The sequence below is a fragment of the Epinephelus moara genome, chromosome 2 (genome assembly GCF_006386435.1).
Source record: "Epinephelus moara isolate mb chromosome 2, YSFRI_EMoa_1.0, whole genome shotgun sequence".
In the NCBI taxonomy this organism is placed as follows: Eukaryota; Metazoa; Chordata; class Actinopteri; order Perciformes; family Serranidae; genus Epinephelus; species Epinephelus moara.
In genome coordinates, this window is record NC_065507.1 from 40,500,892 (window position 1) to 40,518,838 (window position 17,947).

At 42.0% G+C, this 17,947-nt stretch overlaps 1 protein-coding gene across 1 annotated transcript in view; it reads right to left on the minus strand.

Moving 5' to 3' along the window:
• LOC126397119 (seizure protein 6 homolog) overlaps positions 1-17,947 on the minus strand; it is a 475,464-nt gene that overhangs the window by 207,100 nt on the left and 250,417 nt on the right. The window contains exon 4 of the mRNA XM_050055639.1: positions 2,515-2,704. Within this exon, the coding sequence (XP_049911596.1) occupies positions 2,515-2,704 (190 nt within the window). The remainder of the gene's footprint in view (positions 1-2,514; positions 2,705-17,947) is intronic.

Here is a 17,947-nt window from a genome sequence, read left to right on the forward strand (position 1 = left end):
TCAAAGATCCTTGAGAAAGTAGTCGCAGACCAGCTGTGTGACTTTCTCCACGATAATAATTCATTTGAGGAATTTCAGTCAGGATTTAGAGTGCATTATAGCACTGAGACAGCACTAGTTAAAATTAAAAATGATCTTCTGATTGCTTCAGACAAAGGACTGGTCTCTGTACTTGTTTTATTAGATCTTAGTGCGGCATTTGACACAATTGACCATCAAATTCTGCTACAGAGGCAGGAACATTTAATTGGCCTAAAATGTTCTGCACTAAGCTGGTTTAAATCTTATTTATCTGATTGTTTTCAGTTCACTCATGTTCATGATGAATCATCTCTACGTACTAAAGTTTGTTTTGGAGTTCCACAAGGTTCTGTGCTCAGACCAATTCTGTTCACTTTATATATGTTTCCCTTAGGTAACATTAGAAATCACTCTGTAAATTTCCATTGCTATGCAGATGATACACAATTGTATTTATCAATAAAGCCAGAAGAAACGGATCAATTAACTAAACTTCAAACATGCCTTAAAGACATAAAAACCCATGAGCTCCAATTTCCTTAAGTTAAATTCAGACAAAACTGAAGTTATTGTTCTTGACCTCAAACACCTCAGAAATCCTTTGTCTGATGATATAGTTCCTCTGGATGGCATTGCTCTGGGCTCTAGCACTACCATAAGAAACCTCGGAGTAATATTTGACCAAGATCTATCTTTTAACTCCCATTTAAAACAAACCCCACAGACTGCATTTTTCCATCTGCTCAATGTTGTGAAAATTAGGCCTATCCTGTCCCAAAAAGATGCAGAAAAATTGGTCCACGCTTTTGCTACCTCTACGCTGGATTACTGTAATTCCCTATTATCAGGCGGCTCTAATAAGTCTTTGAAAACTCTCCAGCTAATCCAGAATGCAGCGGCACATACTGACAGGAACTAAGAAACGAGATCACATTTCTCCTGTTTTAGCCTCTCTGCACTGGCTCCCTGTAAAATCCAGAATTGAATTTAAAATCCTACTCCTAACTTATGAAGCTCTAAATGGTCAGGCTCCGTCATATCTTAGAGAGCTCATAGTGCCATATTATCCCACCAGAACACTGCGCTCGGAGAATGCAGGGTTACTCGTGGTCCCTAAAGTCTCCAAAAGTAGATCAGGAGCCAGAGCCTTCAGCTATCAGGCTCCTCTTCTGTGGAATCATCTTCCTGTTTCGGTCCGGGAGGCAGACACCGCCTCCACATTTAAGACTAGACTTGAGACTTTCCTTCTTGAAAAAGCTTATAGTTAGGGTTGGCTCAGGCTTGCCTTGGACCAGCCCCTCGTTAGGATGAAATAAGCCTAGTCTGCCAGGGGACCTCTATAATACACCGAGCACCTTCTCTCCCTCTTGCTCCTTTGCTAACACTCATATCCTGTTACTGCATCTCGCTAACTCGGCCCTACTGCATGTAACTAACTCGGATTCTTCTCTGGAGCCTTTGTGCTCAACTGTCTGGCAGGTTAACTCGTATCGCAGCGGTGCGTGGTCGGTGTGACATGTGTGGTTGTGCTGCTGCCGTGGTCCTGCCTGATGCCTCCTGCTGCTGCTGTTATCATTAGTCATACTTCTACTGTCATTATACACTTATGATTATTGTCACATATATATACTATCAGATATTAATATATACCAACAACATATTGTACCACAATAGCCGTAATTACTGTTGTAATATTATTACTTAAGTTAATGTTGTTGTAAGCTACTGTCATTACTGTCTGTCCTGCATCTCTCGCTGTCTCTCTTCATGTAACATTTTGTATACGGATTACTGTTCATTTATTATGTTGATCTGTTCTGTACAACATCTATTGCACGTCTGTCCGTCCTGGAAGAGGGATCCCTCCTCAGTTGCTCTTCCTGAGGTTTCTACCTTTTTTTTTCCCCGTTAAAGGTTTTTTTGGGGGGAGTTTTTCCTTATCCGCTGTGAGGGTCCAAAGGACAGAGGGATGTCGTATGCTGTAAAGCCCTCTGAGGCAAACATTTATTTGTGATTATTGGGCTTTATAAATAAAATTGATTGATTGATTGATTAATTGAAATTGAACTGGGTGTCAGGGTGAGAATAGGGAGTATCAGCACTGTAACCTACATCATTGCTTTTTGCTAATAAGTGGGAGTTTCCATTTTAAAGACCAAGAAAAGAACACAGGTGGACCTGCCTTTTGAATTAAGGGAAACATTTTTAACATATGATGTTTGAGGTGTTACCTGATACGGTTGTAGTGGGCACCTGACACCAATTAGCAAAAATCATTTTCCATGGCCATTGTATTCTGTAGCTAACTTCATGACCATAGTTTGCATCTGAGTAACAGCGAGAATTATTCTGTAAAGACATAAAATATCAAACCATAAAAAAAGTATCAAATTATTTCAATGTAATGCTGATTGTTTTCAAAAAGTTGTAGCTTCAAACTTGTGTTTGTTTCAAGAGTATGCAGGTGGCATTTGTTCTGTAACACACACTCACCTTGGTATCTGAGCAGGACTGATCCAGGCTGAGACCTCTGATTGTGGAAGCGGATAGAGATCTGATTGCTGTGGCTTCGTACCACCAATCCCCTCATTAGAATGGACTCATTGGCCAGCATGGTGTTCTCCCCATGGCCCACGTCTTCAAACACCACCTTGTCTCCCTCAGATAGATTCACATTCATCACCTGACAGAAAACAGAGTAAGGATTAGGCCCTTTATGCGTCATATCAAAACAAAACAACAAACGATCTAGACCCTGGGATCGAGAGTCTCCCAGGACCTGAAGCAAAGACCAACATTGACATTATTATCAAAAGAGGCCCAGCAGCGGAATCCTATGTCTGCTGAAGATGCTCAACCTGCCACGGCCGCTGATGATCTCATCCTACACAGCAATCACAGAGGGCTACATACACTATGAAAATGCTGTAAACGGTTTCACAAAACAAAGTAAAGTTCAGTTGGGGCCTGTAGTCATTTTATAGTTCACTGATGGTCAAGGTTAAATCGAATGAAAGTGTAATAAACACAAAGCACACATCCACCCACTACCCATTGCATTACAGTAATAATATTGTGTTCATTGATCATAGCCTGATTGCTTCATTTGTATTCTATTTGTTATACAAGCCATTATTCAGTGCATTTTTCTTTTGGTACAATCTTCCTTGTGGCTCTCGTAAATCCCAGCAGCACTGTGTATATGGCTGGTCTTCAGAGGCAAAAAAAGTCCCCCACAAAACTGACTGTCGCAAAGTGCATGACCTCAGTATATCTAGCAAGATACATAATAAGCCTCTGTTAACATGCAGCCTATTGTTTGTCACAATCCTCCATCATTGGTGTATTATTACCTCCACCAATAGTCCCACTCTTTGAGCATAATGCGGGATCATGCATAATGCGGATCCCGCACGAGAATTCCGTCTCCCGTGATGGTACATAATATGTAGCATCACGGGAGACGGAATCCTCGTCGGCAAGAAAGCGCAAAAGGGAATCAAAAAGGCAACGTGACCGGCGAATTCAAAAAACGAGGGTCAACATCGGGGTAGCCTTTCCCAGGTGGAAAGAGCTGCTGAAGGAGAAAGGTAATGCAATCACAGGCAAGTATCGCTGTCAGCGGCGCAGTAATGTGAGGAGAGGGATGAGGTGTGTGAGGTTGAGCCACTTGTCAGTTGTCAAAAGACAAGATGTGATTTGTTTGTTTCGATTTAGACCCGCCCCAACAGTCCTACGTTGTAAACACAGCCAGCATGGTGAGGAGGGGGTTTGTCAACTCGCGTTGCGTGTGTCTGTGTAGGAGCCTGAATGAATACTCCATGAAGTATCGGATGACATGGTTTCATCAATGTTGTCATAGCTGTTTGGTACACAGCGGCTACCGTTGTTGCAATACGCTTCTGAAACAGTGAGGTGCTAGAGTGCACTATTGGTTTGAATGCAATACATGATTTCACCATTAGATGGGAGAAATTCCTACACACTGTAGCTTTAAATACAAATGTGTGTGTGTGTGTGTGTGTGTGTGTGTGTGTGTGTTAATTATGTGTAATCTGTAAATATGAAACACCTTGCACAAATACAAAAAACTTTGGGTAACACTTTCTATGAAGACTACATCTATAACGCATTATGAAGGCATTCATCATGAATTATAATGCATTTATAATGCTCTATGACTGCACTCATAAACACACTTGATTCCTGATGCACTGTATCAGCAGTCATAAAACACTATAGATGTGACTTATAATGAATTATAAGTGTCTTATGGATGCTCTTGAATAGTTATAAACTAGAGGCTGACTGATGGGGCTTATGATGCAATATGAATGCCTATACTCACCTCAACAATCTATAATAAGCATCTTAAATAATGCATGCTTCATCATATCGTTTCATTGTTGGTGCTAAGTAAAGTGTGATGCATTTTCATGTATTTAAAAGAATCTATGGTCCTTCACAAGTTATTAATGTCTATCATACACTAGAATAATTTGAAAACACTTCTAAAAGACTAAAGTGTGACACCCTCTCACTTCTAAAGACAATGGGCTCTAGTTTCCCGGTGCAGCGCAGGGTGGCGAACCCCGCGCAGAGCTAGTTTCGAGCAGCGCAACCCGAGGCACGCTCAGTTTGGTAGTTTGGCAGACTGAGGTGCGCTGAGATGGGTGTGGCGGCGCAGCAGGGGGAGGTGTCGACAGATCCAGCTTGGCGCAGTGATAGTTTTGTGCCAAAAGGCTTCGCCGAAGGTGCGCTAAAAGCTCGCCAGCTGAAACCAGGTCTACTGTCAGCGCAGGCGGAGCGCAGCCGGTGTAAGGGAAGCTTGGCTGACCAGCGGACAGTGCGCACACGTCACCAAAACCTCACAGGCAGGTTTCCAGAATGTCAGGCACATTAACGATTCAATAAATACCCACAAAAAACACTATTCAATGCAACTATCTGCATTAAGCACATAAATGTATCTCTATATCGACTGTCCCGTCACATCTGATGTCAGATCAAAGGGGATTGGCACCGTTTGGCACGTTTGGCACGCGTAATGGAAACCCAACCTGATTTGATTAACACAGCTGCAAACTAATGAGTTCACATCCCTCTCAGCCAACCACAAACAGCCACAGCATCAGATAGGGAGTATATATTCAGCATCTGTCATCTTAGAAAAGTCAAAAGAAAAGAAACAGAGTGAGACTGCGAGAGAGAAAGAGAGAGCGCGCGCGCACGAGAGAAACGCAACATTGATTTACAATTGTGGTGACCTCCTCCCAGGCTACCTTTGCATCATCAGCCCGTGGAGGTCTGCTCGCAGTTCCGAATATACGGACACTGCGAGCTTGGACCTCCCGGACTAAAACATCAGTTTCCTCCTGGGAGAAGTTTGGCCGTCTGACGCTGCTGCTCTCTTCTGCCATGGCGAATTGAGTAAACTCTCATTACACCTTCGCGCGGCGCATTTAAGGGCGAGGAGAGGGGCTCATTTGATTGGTGTGATGTGAATGGGCTGTGTAAAACCCACTCCACGCCTTCTCTCCTCCCTCTTTCCGACTTGCGCAGTTAGGAGGGACGGAGGTGGGAAAGAGGAGTAGCTGCGCCAGCGCGCACGGTGTCCCAGACTTGCAAAATCCGCCTGGCCACACCCAGTTGGCGAAGCGCAGGTGCGCTGCGCCCCTGCCTCGCCCGGTCTGCGGAACTAGAGCCCAATATGTCACGAGTCAGAGAGTTTTTAGTCACAGAATAAGATTTTGCAAAGTCTGGGGATCTTGCAGGATCTCTATTTGCAAAATTGTTAGCTTCAAAAAGTGAAAAAGAAGTGGACAGAAATTGCTGCAGCCCATGAAATCCCTATGCTATTAGCTATAGCTAGCAAGCTAACCACCGTCCCCATCCATCCATTAGCCTAATTATAAGCTAATGGTAGCTACTTGAATGTTTGTTATTAGCCTACAAGCAAACCGTGCATTTCAGCTGAAGATTTCTAGCTTCACTCACAACCACAATTGGTTGCTTGAGGTTATTTTTTAAACTAATCTTTAGCTGAAACATAAGGTTAGGTTGTAGACTAATAGCATACATTTAACGTTAGCTTGCAAATAGCCTCTACAGTGGTTAGCTCGCCAGCTATAGCAAACAGCATACTTACAGGGGATTTTGAAAGCTGCAGCAAATTTTGTCCACTTTTTTCCTTCTCCACTCTAACATGACACAAATGAGAGGACATATGTCAAAGACATGTCTACAACTCCACTTCCTCCTCCTTTTCCACAGTCCAAGAGGGAAGACACAAGCTATGTTTCCATCCAAAAGTGATTTGAATCATTGGGAAATGCGCATTAAAAGAAATATGAATCCTGTGTGTTTCCATTAAATGTACGGACTTTGGTGAAAACTACAAACTCGCGCGAGTTTTCCGCAGAACCGGAAACAAAACAAGTCTCGCATTCTTCTTCTTCTACGTTTTCTGGCAGTTGGCAACTAGCTTGTAAATGCATTACCGCCTTCCCAACCTGGAGTGTGGATATCACCATGGAGAGAGGTGCGAGAGGTAATGGCAGTCTCCCAGCGGAATTTCACTTGCGCCAGTGCGCACTGACGCACTTGACCTGACGTTTTTCCGATGGTGGTACTCGGTCGGTCTACCGTCAGAATTTCCCAGATTTTCCTTTTCCTGCTTCAGTGCTTAATCACAGTAAAACTCTAAATGGCTTCATTCTTCAACACGGTGAACTTTTTCTCTTCTCAGTTCCCCTTCTGCCCCAAACACAGAATCCCCCCAGCAACAGCCGGCGCCCCCATGCCCATGATTTTTCAGCTGAAGGCAAGTACAGCGCTATAGTGTGTATGTGCATCTTGTGTATGAGCGTGTACATGAGATTATGTGTGTGTGTGAGCTAGTGTTGTCACAGTACCAAAATTGGGACCCACGGTACGATACCAGTGAAAGTAGCACGGTTCTGAGTAGTATCACGATACCACAGCAAAAATGAGGCAGATGTGCCTTTTGTCATTTATAAAAAGATAAATCACTTTTCTATAATACATCAATGATATTTCAATGGAATAAATTACTTACTGACTTATTCATACTTCAAAAACAGCATCAATAAGTGATTAACATAGGGGGGATCAAAATAAAATAAATAAATAAAATAAAAATTAAGCAAAAATCAACCAGCCACCCTCCTCCCCTGACAAGTAAGGCCCTGTGTCCACATAGCGCCTTTTTCTGGCAGGAAGGCGCCGGAAGGGCGCTGCGGAGCGCTGGGATGAAGCGTCTGTGCGCCCAAAAAAAAAAAAAAAAGAAAACGCTCACGAATATCTTGACAATTCCTGTAGCCGCGCAGTTTTGTAGCATCGCCTCTTTGTTTTTTATGTATAGTTTGACATTTCTTTCACGATGAGCACCAACCGGAAGATGCTTGCGCTCATATTATGTTTGGATGAGCTTAATAGTGATGTCCCTGCTGTCACTGCTCAATCTGACAGACGTAGCCTACATGTAGAGCAAGGAGGATGTGGGTGCATGACACTAACCGTCAGAGGCATCAATACGGTGAATACCATCGCCTCGTCCAAGAGCTGCGGTTAGATGGAGACCGGTTCCAGGCCTATTTTAGGTTAACCAAGGAGCAATTTGAGCTACTCCTCCAGAAGATTGGAAGCACCATCTCCAGAGCGCACACAGCTTTCAGGGAGAGCATCAGTCCTGCAGAGCGTCTGTGCATCTGCCTACGGTGAGTCCACCTCCTACTCAGCTGTGGGGTAGGAACTTTGAACTCTGACCAATACCACCACCTACAGGTAGTAATACCAAAGTTTAAAAAACACTGTTCCAAGTAAATGCCATGTAGTCATAATCTTATTAAAGTAAAAGTGCAAAAGTATTAGCATTAAAATATACATTACCAAAAGTAAAAGTATTATTGCAGAATGGCCAATATCAGAATCATGTTCACACTCATGTTTTATGTATTACATAACTGGTTTATAGTGATACATATACTGTGTATATTTGTGTTAATGTACTTAGTAACTTCCACCACTGTATGGGTTAGAATTGATTACATGTGTGTGACATGTCATACAACTCCGGATAGACGGACACGGCCAGCACCAGCTTCTCCTCCATTTTTTCTGGTTACCAGGGTGACGAGTTCCGTGATATGATTGGTTGCCTGGAAAAAGTTCAGAGATTTTCAACTCAAAACGCTCGGAGCGGCCGCACAAAAAAGGAGGAGCGGCCGGAAAAAAGACGCTGGGCGCAGCGCCTTTTCCCTAGGCAGCCGCATGCGGCCGCAGACGCTCTCTCCTTATTGGGAACAATTGAAAAAAGATGCTGGCCTTCTTCTGGCGCTCAGAAAAAGGCGCTATGTGGACACAGGGCCTTAAGAACAGTCCCTTAAGTGCGGTGAGGTTTGTGGACCGTTACCTGCCACAAAGAGAGAAATGTGAACGGCTCGTTTCTCCTCTGACACGTCACATACCTGTGTGCTGCCACGGCTCGGCTGTTCAGGTACTTATAACACAATTTCCAAGAGGAAATTATTGGACCTGGAGCCAGGCCAGCACGTGCCGTTATTGGCCAGCGTGCGCTGTTATTGGACACTCACCCTCTTGCGACTGGACTTTGAACTTATCCCACAGTAGTGGTACCATGAGGTACGGTACTCCAACATTATGGTATCATATGTACCGTGGTGTACCGCGGTCTACTGTTGGTACCAGTATACCGTGCAACACTAGTGTGAGCGTGTGTGTGTGAGCTCATGTTATTGCTCAAGTAATTTTCACTTAAGCAATGAGAGGGAGTGATGTTATACTGTATATCTAAGTCATTTTCACTTGTCCTTTTACCAAGTGTTACTTATTCATATGTCAACACGGTTAACTCTTCTATTCTCAGTTTCCGCTCAGTTCCAAGCACTGGTTTCGCCCAGCAACAGCCAGCGCCCCTATGCCCATGATTTTTCAGCTGAAGGCAAGTACAGCGCAATTGTGCGTGTCTGCATCTTATGTGTGAGCGTGTACATGAGATCGTGTGTGAGCACATGTGTGTGTGAGCTCATGATATTGCTCAAGTTATTTTCACTTGTCCTTTTACCAAGTATTACTGCATTTCCAGCTTGACGGACATTTCTAGTATTTTATTTTTATTTTTTATTTTTTTGTGTGGCAACAACTTGGCAGAAATTAGCATTTAACTAATCATCTTCTGATTTTCAGCGAAGCACATGGGTAGTTCCACCAATAGTATAGTGTTATCAAACTCTGCTGGCCAATAAGAGCTGAGTGGTGAGGGTCTAAAAACAGTTGTTGGTGTTGCATTTCTGTTGCACATGTTGTTTAGGTGTCCGTTACAGCCTGATATCCATGTGAGTGTGGGTGAATGTGCAACAGAAATGGACAATTGAACTGCGTTTGAATGATTAGCTTGTGTTAGCTTGACCGCCAGCTATCGGACACTGAGAGTAAACAGCATGCTGTGCAGTGTTTCCCCTATATGCTACTAGCAGCGGTGCACCGCCACTGCTGAAATATGATTGCTGCTGCTGATTTAACCGTTATCCAGGTCAATTCACACATTTGCGAGTAAAGTATATAAGAGGAGAGGAGAGGGCTCCGTCTTACCTCTTCATATATATAAGAGGAGAGGAGAGGGCTCCGTCTTACCTCTTCATAAACTAAAGTTATATTATTTTGCGCAACGGACGCTTCATATAATAACAGAACAATATACTATTTATCATGTTATGTCATCGTGTCATTTCTGTCTCTACATGGTTACGCCTTAACAATTCTGCTCTGCTCTCTGTATCGCGCACGGCGGAGTTCCGCCACACACACAGGTGATGACGCTAGAGCGGCTCGGCCGCATTTTCCTGACATAACCTGACCCGAGCCCGGCGCAGTTTGTCAGCTGACAAAGTTATTGTTATGGACAGTGTGTAAATAACCATCAACAGACTGATGTTACGCACAGACAAACACGCCGCTCGCACAGCAGCGCAGCGCGGTACTCAGAGGCGGTTTACACGTACACGTTGATTTTGATGAACGGAGACATCTTCCTTCGTTTGTGCCCTTCGTTTACACGCAAACGGAGATTTCTCCTCTGAAAACGAGTCTTTCTAAAAACTCCGGCCAGAGTGGAGATTTTGGAAAACTCCGGTTGCGCGTTTGCATGTAAACTGAGATAAACGGCGTTATAGGCAGCCGACATCACAGTATGCGCCAGAACTTGCGCCTGTGTCAAAAGTGCGACCTATGTTGCTATGGTGACAATGGATACATGGAAGGCTTGAGCTTCTCGTTACACTGTCACCTACAGGTTTGGCATGCTCTTGTGTATATATACATGGGCAAGTGTAAACGAAGATCTTTTTGAAAATGGAGACGGTGAAATGTCCGTTTATGAAAATAGCCGGCCACGTGTAAACGGCCTCTCATTTGGTGCGGAGCTTGTGTTGCGTTCAGGTGTTGTCACGTAAATAACAACTTCCAGCACTTAAATAGGTCATAGCACAAAACAGCAGCATGTCAAGTGACTTTTTACTTTTATTACGTTCAATAAAATTGTATTTTCCTAAATCTTGAGACACCTCATATGTAAGCTAGACATTTCACCTGCTCATTACTGTGCACACATGTACTGTATGTACTTAGTCCTAAAGAACCCTTAGATACATAGAAACATCCCAGCAGGCTGTGCTTTGCAAGCATACAAAAAAGTTTCACGTATGTGAAATTCAGGCTCAGGAAATTTTTTCACTTTAAGCCCTGTTACTGTATTCTTATGTCAGAACGGTTAACTTTTCTCTTCTCCTCTTTTCTTTCAGCTCCGAACACTCTTGTCGCCCGGCATCAGCCAACGCCCCCAAGCCCATGATTACACGCAAGAGGCCTAAAGACTGTCTTGTTGTTGGATTTCTGACATTTCTGTGTATGTGCGTGTGTGTGTCTGTGAGCATGTGTGTATAAAAGATGATTTCAGATGATTTCTGCCCATTTAAGACTCTGATTCTCCACCAGCTGTCACACTGCTGTGCACTGTACTCCACGTTGCTCTGTATGCATTTACTTATAAATTTGGTTTAAATGCTGTTTTTTAATTGTTTTTGTCTCACTGTGCTGCCCTCCTGTAGAGGTGTTGGCTGTATGTTCATAATGATTTAAAAAGATTCAATTAAAAAGATTTATTTATCTTAAAGAAGAGTGCCTTGGTCCTACCACGTTTTTCACATGTATGATCCTTCATAAGTTGCTGTAGGCTAAGTACTGTTCATGCTCAGTGGTGAGGTAATGTTGATTTGATATGGAGAAATAATTTCCTCTTAAGATGTGCATTGATGTTCATTAGCATACTAGAATGGCAGTGCCTAATGGCCATTTATTTTTTTATTTTCAGAACACTAACTATACTGCTATCTAGATCACAATACAGTTCAGAGAGAAGTTTCTGACCTCTTCAGTCTTTTGTCCTGACACCATCCTGTCTTCTTTCTAAATAAGATATAGCCACCACTTTCCTCCCTAACAGTTATTAGGGTAAATGTCTGGTTATTAGGGGGTTGTATAAAGACGCAAGCCATAAGCCTTGGCCTATGGGCCTAGGATAGACTATAAAATACTGGTGGAATGGTGGTGAATTTTTTAGCCTATTACACTGCGCAGCCTTATAGGCTGCAATGATAAAATGCATTTTCAGTCGCTCTACAGCCTATATTTATACATATTTCTGTATCATGATGTGGTTGAATATTATTTCTGGCCTACACAATTCAACTAGCATTTTAATAGACCAAACTATCAATAACTATTTTACACATTCATAAGGTTTTTTCGGCAGTTCAAAAACCCACAATGTCACGTCTGTATTGCAATGAAATGTGGGTTAATTAATCAGTGAAGTCTGCTAAGTCTGCACCCCAAGTAGACTCTCTGGAAGTCTGCAGAAAGTCCACTTGAGGCCCCTTGTGGACTGGCTGAATTGTGGATTTGGACGGCCCTCAGCACTCCCGGACCCGGGAACGCACCTCCAAACTCCTATCAGTTTGTTCTCAGTCTCTACTTGTTTTAATTATGATAGATTCATTTATTAAAATGCTTTACAGGCGATTTGTAATTTATGTACATGGTTCAACCTCTATTTTACATGAATTCTCATGTAAAGCAGCATCATATCAGTTTGCTGCAGAGCAGCTAAGCAAACCTGTCACCTTAACTACACAGGCTAAATAAATTGTGTCTAACTATGAGGTTAATATTTTCAGAAGGAAAAAAAACAAGACAACATTAAAGATCAGTCAGTCAGGGCTTCACATCTGTACAGATGTTATTTTAAGAATGCTCACATCCTACTGACCACAAGTCTCTGTGATGCTAAATAGGGGAGTATGGTTGTAACACTTTTTTCTTCAGCACCTACAACTATCTTCCCTTTCAAGCTACAGTTCTGGAACTTTTAGGCAAAGTGCCCACATTTGTCTACTGCAAATGGCAATAACTTAAATCTCTTCAAGTATATCACAGACTTTGTGAGATGAAACCAAATACACGGTGGTCCTTTGTTACAACCTACCCCATGACCGGGGTAGGTTGTAACACATACTTGGGTAAGTTGTAACAGGTAGACAAAATGCACAAAAACAAAGGGTACTCCATGTGATACTCCATGTGATGTGCCACAACAACAGATTTATTGTATCATATGGGAAGTGTATGCATATTTGCGCACACATGTGCACGCGTGTACAAAAGACTTATTCAAAAGATCTCAAACCGCAAACAACCTGGTGGGTTTGAAAATAGAAAAATAGACAATAGATTCACCTAACAACATATTCTTAATCTGTAAACCTATTGTTAATGAAGAGAATGAAATGTATCCTGTGTGTGTGTTACATTGGTTACACTGGTTAAGGCAGGCTGCCACACATGGATAGGCCGATGTGAAAAATACACTTATTCAGAAAAATTGAACAGGTTCAGGTTCTCTTAATATAGAGAATGAAGAAAATATTAATTAACTTTTTTAATAAACTGTATACTCTCTGTGTGAGAGAGAACTAAAGAACACACACATCACATGAACATGTTTACGCCCATTCCACAGAACACTTTTAAGAGAACATGGTGGATGGCTAATTCACCAAACAAATGAAATGCATCCTTAATCTGAGTCACAGTGATGACAAATTAAATTGGTCAGACCTGGAGTGCATGCCTGGTGGGCCCAAAAGCTACATAAGATGCACTTCACCCACACCTCTTTGGGTTTCAAATTGACATGGCAGATTCCATGGGATTTTGCTGCTGCCCTGACAGACTTTCCACTCTTCACTTCCTCTGCTGCTCTTTTTAAAATACTGGCATCAACTCCGCAATTTGTTTTTCTCATCCAAGTTCTAAGCATTCTGTAGAATAATTAAAATCACAAAAATGATTGTATGTAGTTGTATGTAAGGGGATGGTAACACTTTCAAAAGAAGCGTCATAACCTACCCCGACCCTGTAGAAGAACTCGATGTATCAGCATAGTGCTTTGAAATTAGCAAGGGGGAGATGCATCATCTTTTACTAGAGAAACTACAGTTTGACCTGATATAACTCATAGGCTACAACTTTATCTACAACTGTAGAAGTACTAGAAATTTTTTACTTTCTTACCTCAAAATTAGATTTTCCTCTGTAGCTTCTAGAGAGACAGCCACATCGACTGCATATCTTCCATGTGGGATCGTACAGAAGTGTGAGGAAACTGAAACTGTCACATGACTCCTATTTTATCCCTGATTGGGGGTGTTACAACTATACCCGTGTTACAACTATACCCGGTCTCCTCATGATCTTGCAATCAAAGACAGCCTGTGATAAAATTCTGACAGTGTCTGAAATTTGGGGTGAATATGTGTGACTGCTGTTACGACCTACATCTACTAACCAACCAATAGAAATACAGCATGAAATGATACACCGGCGCTAAACCCAAACAAACAGACAGATAGCAGCTCGCCATGGAGGCAAAACACGCTAAAAGAAATGTGTAGGATTCCAGCAAAGAGGAAAACCTTGTGGAGCAACTAGCAAACACACACAGACACACTGCAGTATATAGTGCAGACAAAAAAACGTTAGCTTATTTAATAATGTGACCCTCTATGTTGTGCTTCACAGTTGGAGAAGTAATAACCTGCAGCGTCCTTGTGCACTCAGCATAGGAAGCTATTGCATCGTAAATCGTAGCCTGTGATTCAGTAGGCGCTGTCATCATACAGTCTGAATACATCAAACTTGATGTCATACCCAAGTTTATTAGAGCTATGTGATGACTGATAAGATTGCTAAAATCTCACAGACTATAGGAGTCTTTAGACATTTGTTGGAAATATTATTATAATTAGTCTAAGAATGAGTTATGGCCAAAAATTGTTGTGTCTTTCACCTTTGACCACCAAATTCTAATCTGTTCTTCAGTCCAAGTGGACATTTGTTTCAAAATTGAAGAAATTCCCCTGAGGCATTCTTGATAAATCATGTTCATGAGAATGGTAGAGATGAACAGATGGATGTACAATCTGAAAACATAATGCCTCTGACTATGGCTATTGTCGGTGGGGAGGCATAACCAACTTAAAAGTCAGTGAAAGTTAGGTTGTTGGCTCATATTTCCCTGAAAATGTGCGATGGAGGATTTTGTAACCCAAAAGAAAGACAACAAGGAAAATTCCATCTGCCGAGACAGATGATGAATATTTTTTGTTTTGTTTTTCATGCTACCTTGTTTCTAATTATACCATATTTATTTGAACATTTTTACACTCTCAGACTTTTGATTGCAATATTGTGACCCAGCAAGTCTTATTGTTTCCTATTTGTATAGTAGTTATGTTTATGTTGGTTCTGGGTACTGTATGTAAATTTTTGAGGCGAGTGAAAACCAGAGTTAAATTCCTTGTATGCTTGACCAATAAATGTATAAATTTGACCCTGATTCACTGAAGGATTTTGCAGAGAAGGGCAGAACATCAAGAGCGACTTTATCAGAGTCATGCTGTTTACTCACCATATAAACTAAAGCTGGTCATAAACAGAGCCTCTCTCTGCCCGCCACAACCATACATATGTAAATCATATGTAAATATCACTATTTACATAATATGTATTTGCAGCTATGGCCATTCACATCAAAATTGCCACCAACTCGCTAACACTTAACAACAGCAGTCCCCTACATTATTCTGGATCATTTCAAAAGTGGCATAAAGGCTTTGCACAGTTTATCCATTCAGAGTGGCAGCCATTATTGTTGCTACACTGTGCGCAGTCATCAGCCAGTGAGACAGCACAGCAGAGAGAGATTTCCAATTTCAAATCAGATAATAAAACGCTCCTATTATAAAAGGGCTTCAGGGTGCAGGAATGCCAGCCTTCATGGATTAATTTGACATCTGAAGGTATTTGCACTGACAATTTGTGATGAAGGGGTTATTATTCGCACAGTTCAAGGGCTTCTTTGTGCTTAAACTTGCATGAATTCCCTAGTGAAAAAAAATCAGCACTCTAGTCGAGTGAAGAATGTTGACCTGAGATACTTAGTAGGAGACCTCGACCACTGTCTGTGACAAGTGTAGTGCAGTGACAAACATTGTATTACTAACAACATATCAGCACATATGATATGAAACAGTATTGCAAGTCTTCTTTGCATAATGCTTGGGCCCAAATCAAAAGTAAGAAATATGGAAAAAGCCAAAAGGACAATGTAGAGCTCAGTGATTACACTGCAGATAGGCTTGATAATTGTCAGCTTGTCTCCTTCGCTGACAGCACGTCTGGTGAGAAATGTGGCTTTTATCAGCTTTTATCACAGCGGGTATATCTTTATTCAGACGTTAAAAGGATGGGGGAGCCTTGTCTTCACATGGCCCTCCATAGATCATATCAACTGCGTCCTATCTCACCTAGCTGGGGGATGAATCCACAGCTCTCCTGAGAGAAGCTGCTGAGGGAGTCTGTGGTGATGTATATTCACTGACAGGACACAAGTGCCAGTTAACAGTATGATCATATTAAGTGAACTAAATAAAATCATCTTTAAACATCAGTTTGTCATGTATTGAGCAATTTTGTTAAAATAAATTGCAGACATCTCTATGTTGTCTAGATGAGGTGCAAAACTTCTCAGAATTTTGTCTTGTTAACTACTCTGTACTCTTCAAATGTTAGTGCTTAGTCAGTGATTTCCTGCATCAGGCACCCACAAATAAAGACATCCTTTCACCTAAGCATGATATGCAGCCAGTCTGGCGGCTTAAGGGGGAAACGCAGCCGGACAACAACGTAAGTTAAGGGGGCTTGAGTCCAAGTAGGGTGGGTGGTGGGGTGAATCGACTTTCACCCGGGAGGCCAGTGCCTGCCTCCCCTGTAAGAATGTAAAACAAAGCCCTGTCCTTTTTTTCTAAACCCAATTATGTGCTTTTGCTGTCTCAACCCAATACATGCATGTGTTGGCTGAACATAACCATGTGCATTTGTTGTTGAAGGAAAAAAAAACATCAGTTTGAGGCGTTGTGCCAATGTAGTGCGTTTATTTTGACTGTATGCAAACTGTACATTTCCTGTGAAAACAGAAGTGTATTTTGAAAACAGACAATGCATGTGACAGGCAGAAAGTTGACACGGCATCCCAGAATGTCATCAATCAAAGCACCCAGGGTACCATGTACGTCATATGATGACATGGAAAGTCCATGACCAAATAACAATATGTGATGATGTTGGAGTAAGTATGTGTTGTGTTAAAGGCGCTGTATGTAAGAATGTGGCCAAAACGGTTACTGCACTCAAATTCAAAATACTGCTGCTAGTCGTGTCCGCCCCCCCTCCCCTACAGATTCGAGGTTGCTGGACAGCGGCACGCTGGAGACTGATTTGTTTGCCCACAGGCAGCTGCCGTGGCAGAGCCGCGTCGCCGCGTCCTTGATCTTCAGTTTTCCAGCGGACCGTTCGAGCAAGTCCAGCTTCTCTGCTGCTAACGCTGCTGCCGGGATACAGCTGAGGAGACTGCTAAAGCTGTGTACTGGGACACTGCTAATGCTGCTTGCCGTGCTGCTGTAGCTCAGTCGTAACTGTAACTGATGCTGAGACTCTACTGACTGTGTGACTGGTAGACGGCGGTGGGTGGCGCAACAGGCCAAAACACAAATTCAAAACATAAACATGATTTGCGGACCATAAAATTTTTTTTTAATGCAAATATTCTGGCTGTACTATTGTTGTCGGTGAGATCAGTATGTTATATGAACATTATTCCTTAGTCTCGGTGACATATTAGGAGGATTTTATGACTATTTGCTTTAGATTTCTTACATATAGCTCCTTTAACACTAGTTTGAAAACTGCCTTTAGTCTTCATAAAATCAGGTGACTGTCGAAGTCATGAGAAACTCCTTGGTTTCTAACTTGACAGGTAGCTCAACAAGATCATGACTTGTCCATAGTGTCTAAGGTTGTGAGTTTAAGATCAGGGTGAAGCAAAATTAACTTACTTCAGGCATGGTGTTGTATAGGTTAAAAACAAATGATTTCAGATATTTTAAACCTTAGAAGTTTTAAGTTAGTTATGATTAGGGCAGGTTTGAAACAGACCATCCCGTGTTTTTCATTTGTCTTTCTCCTGTTTCTTTTTTTCATCTTCCTACTCTTCCTCCTCGTTCTTCTTCCTCCTCAAAATGCCTGGCCTGACTCACTACTGTGCTGCAGCTATAATTAAATACGTATTTTAATTTGGCCTACATTTAATTGAAATACTGCCCATCTCTCTCAAGACAGCTACAACAGGTAGTGTTAAAACTATTAGTTCTGGAATAAAAAGGACATTAATGTTCAGCGAATAACCAGTGATGTGGCAGTACTTGAGTTT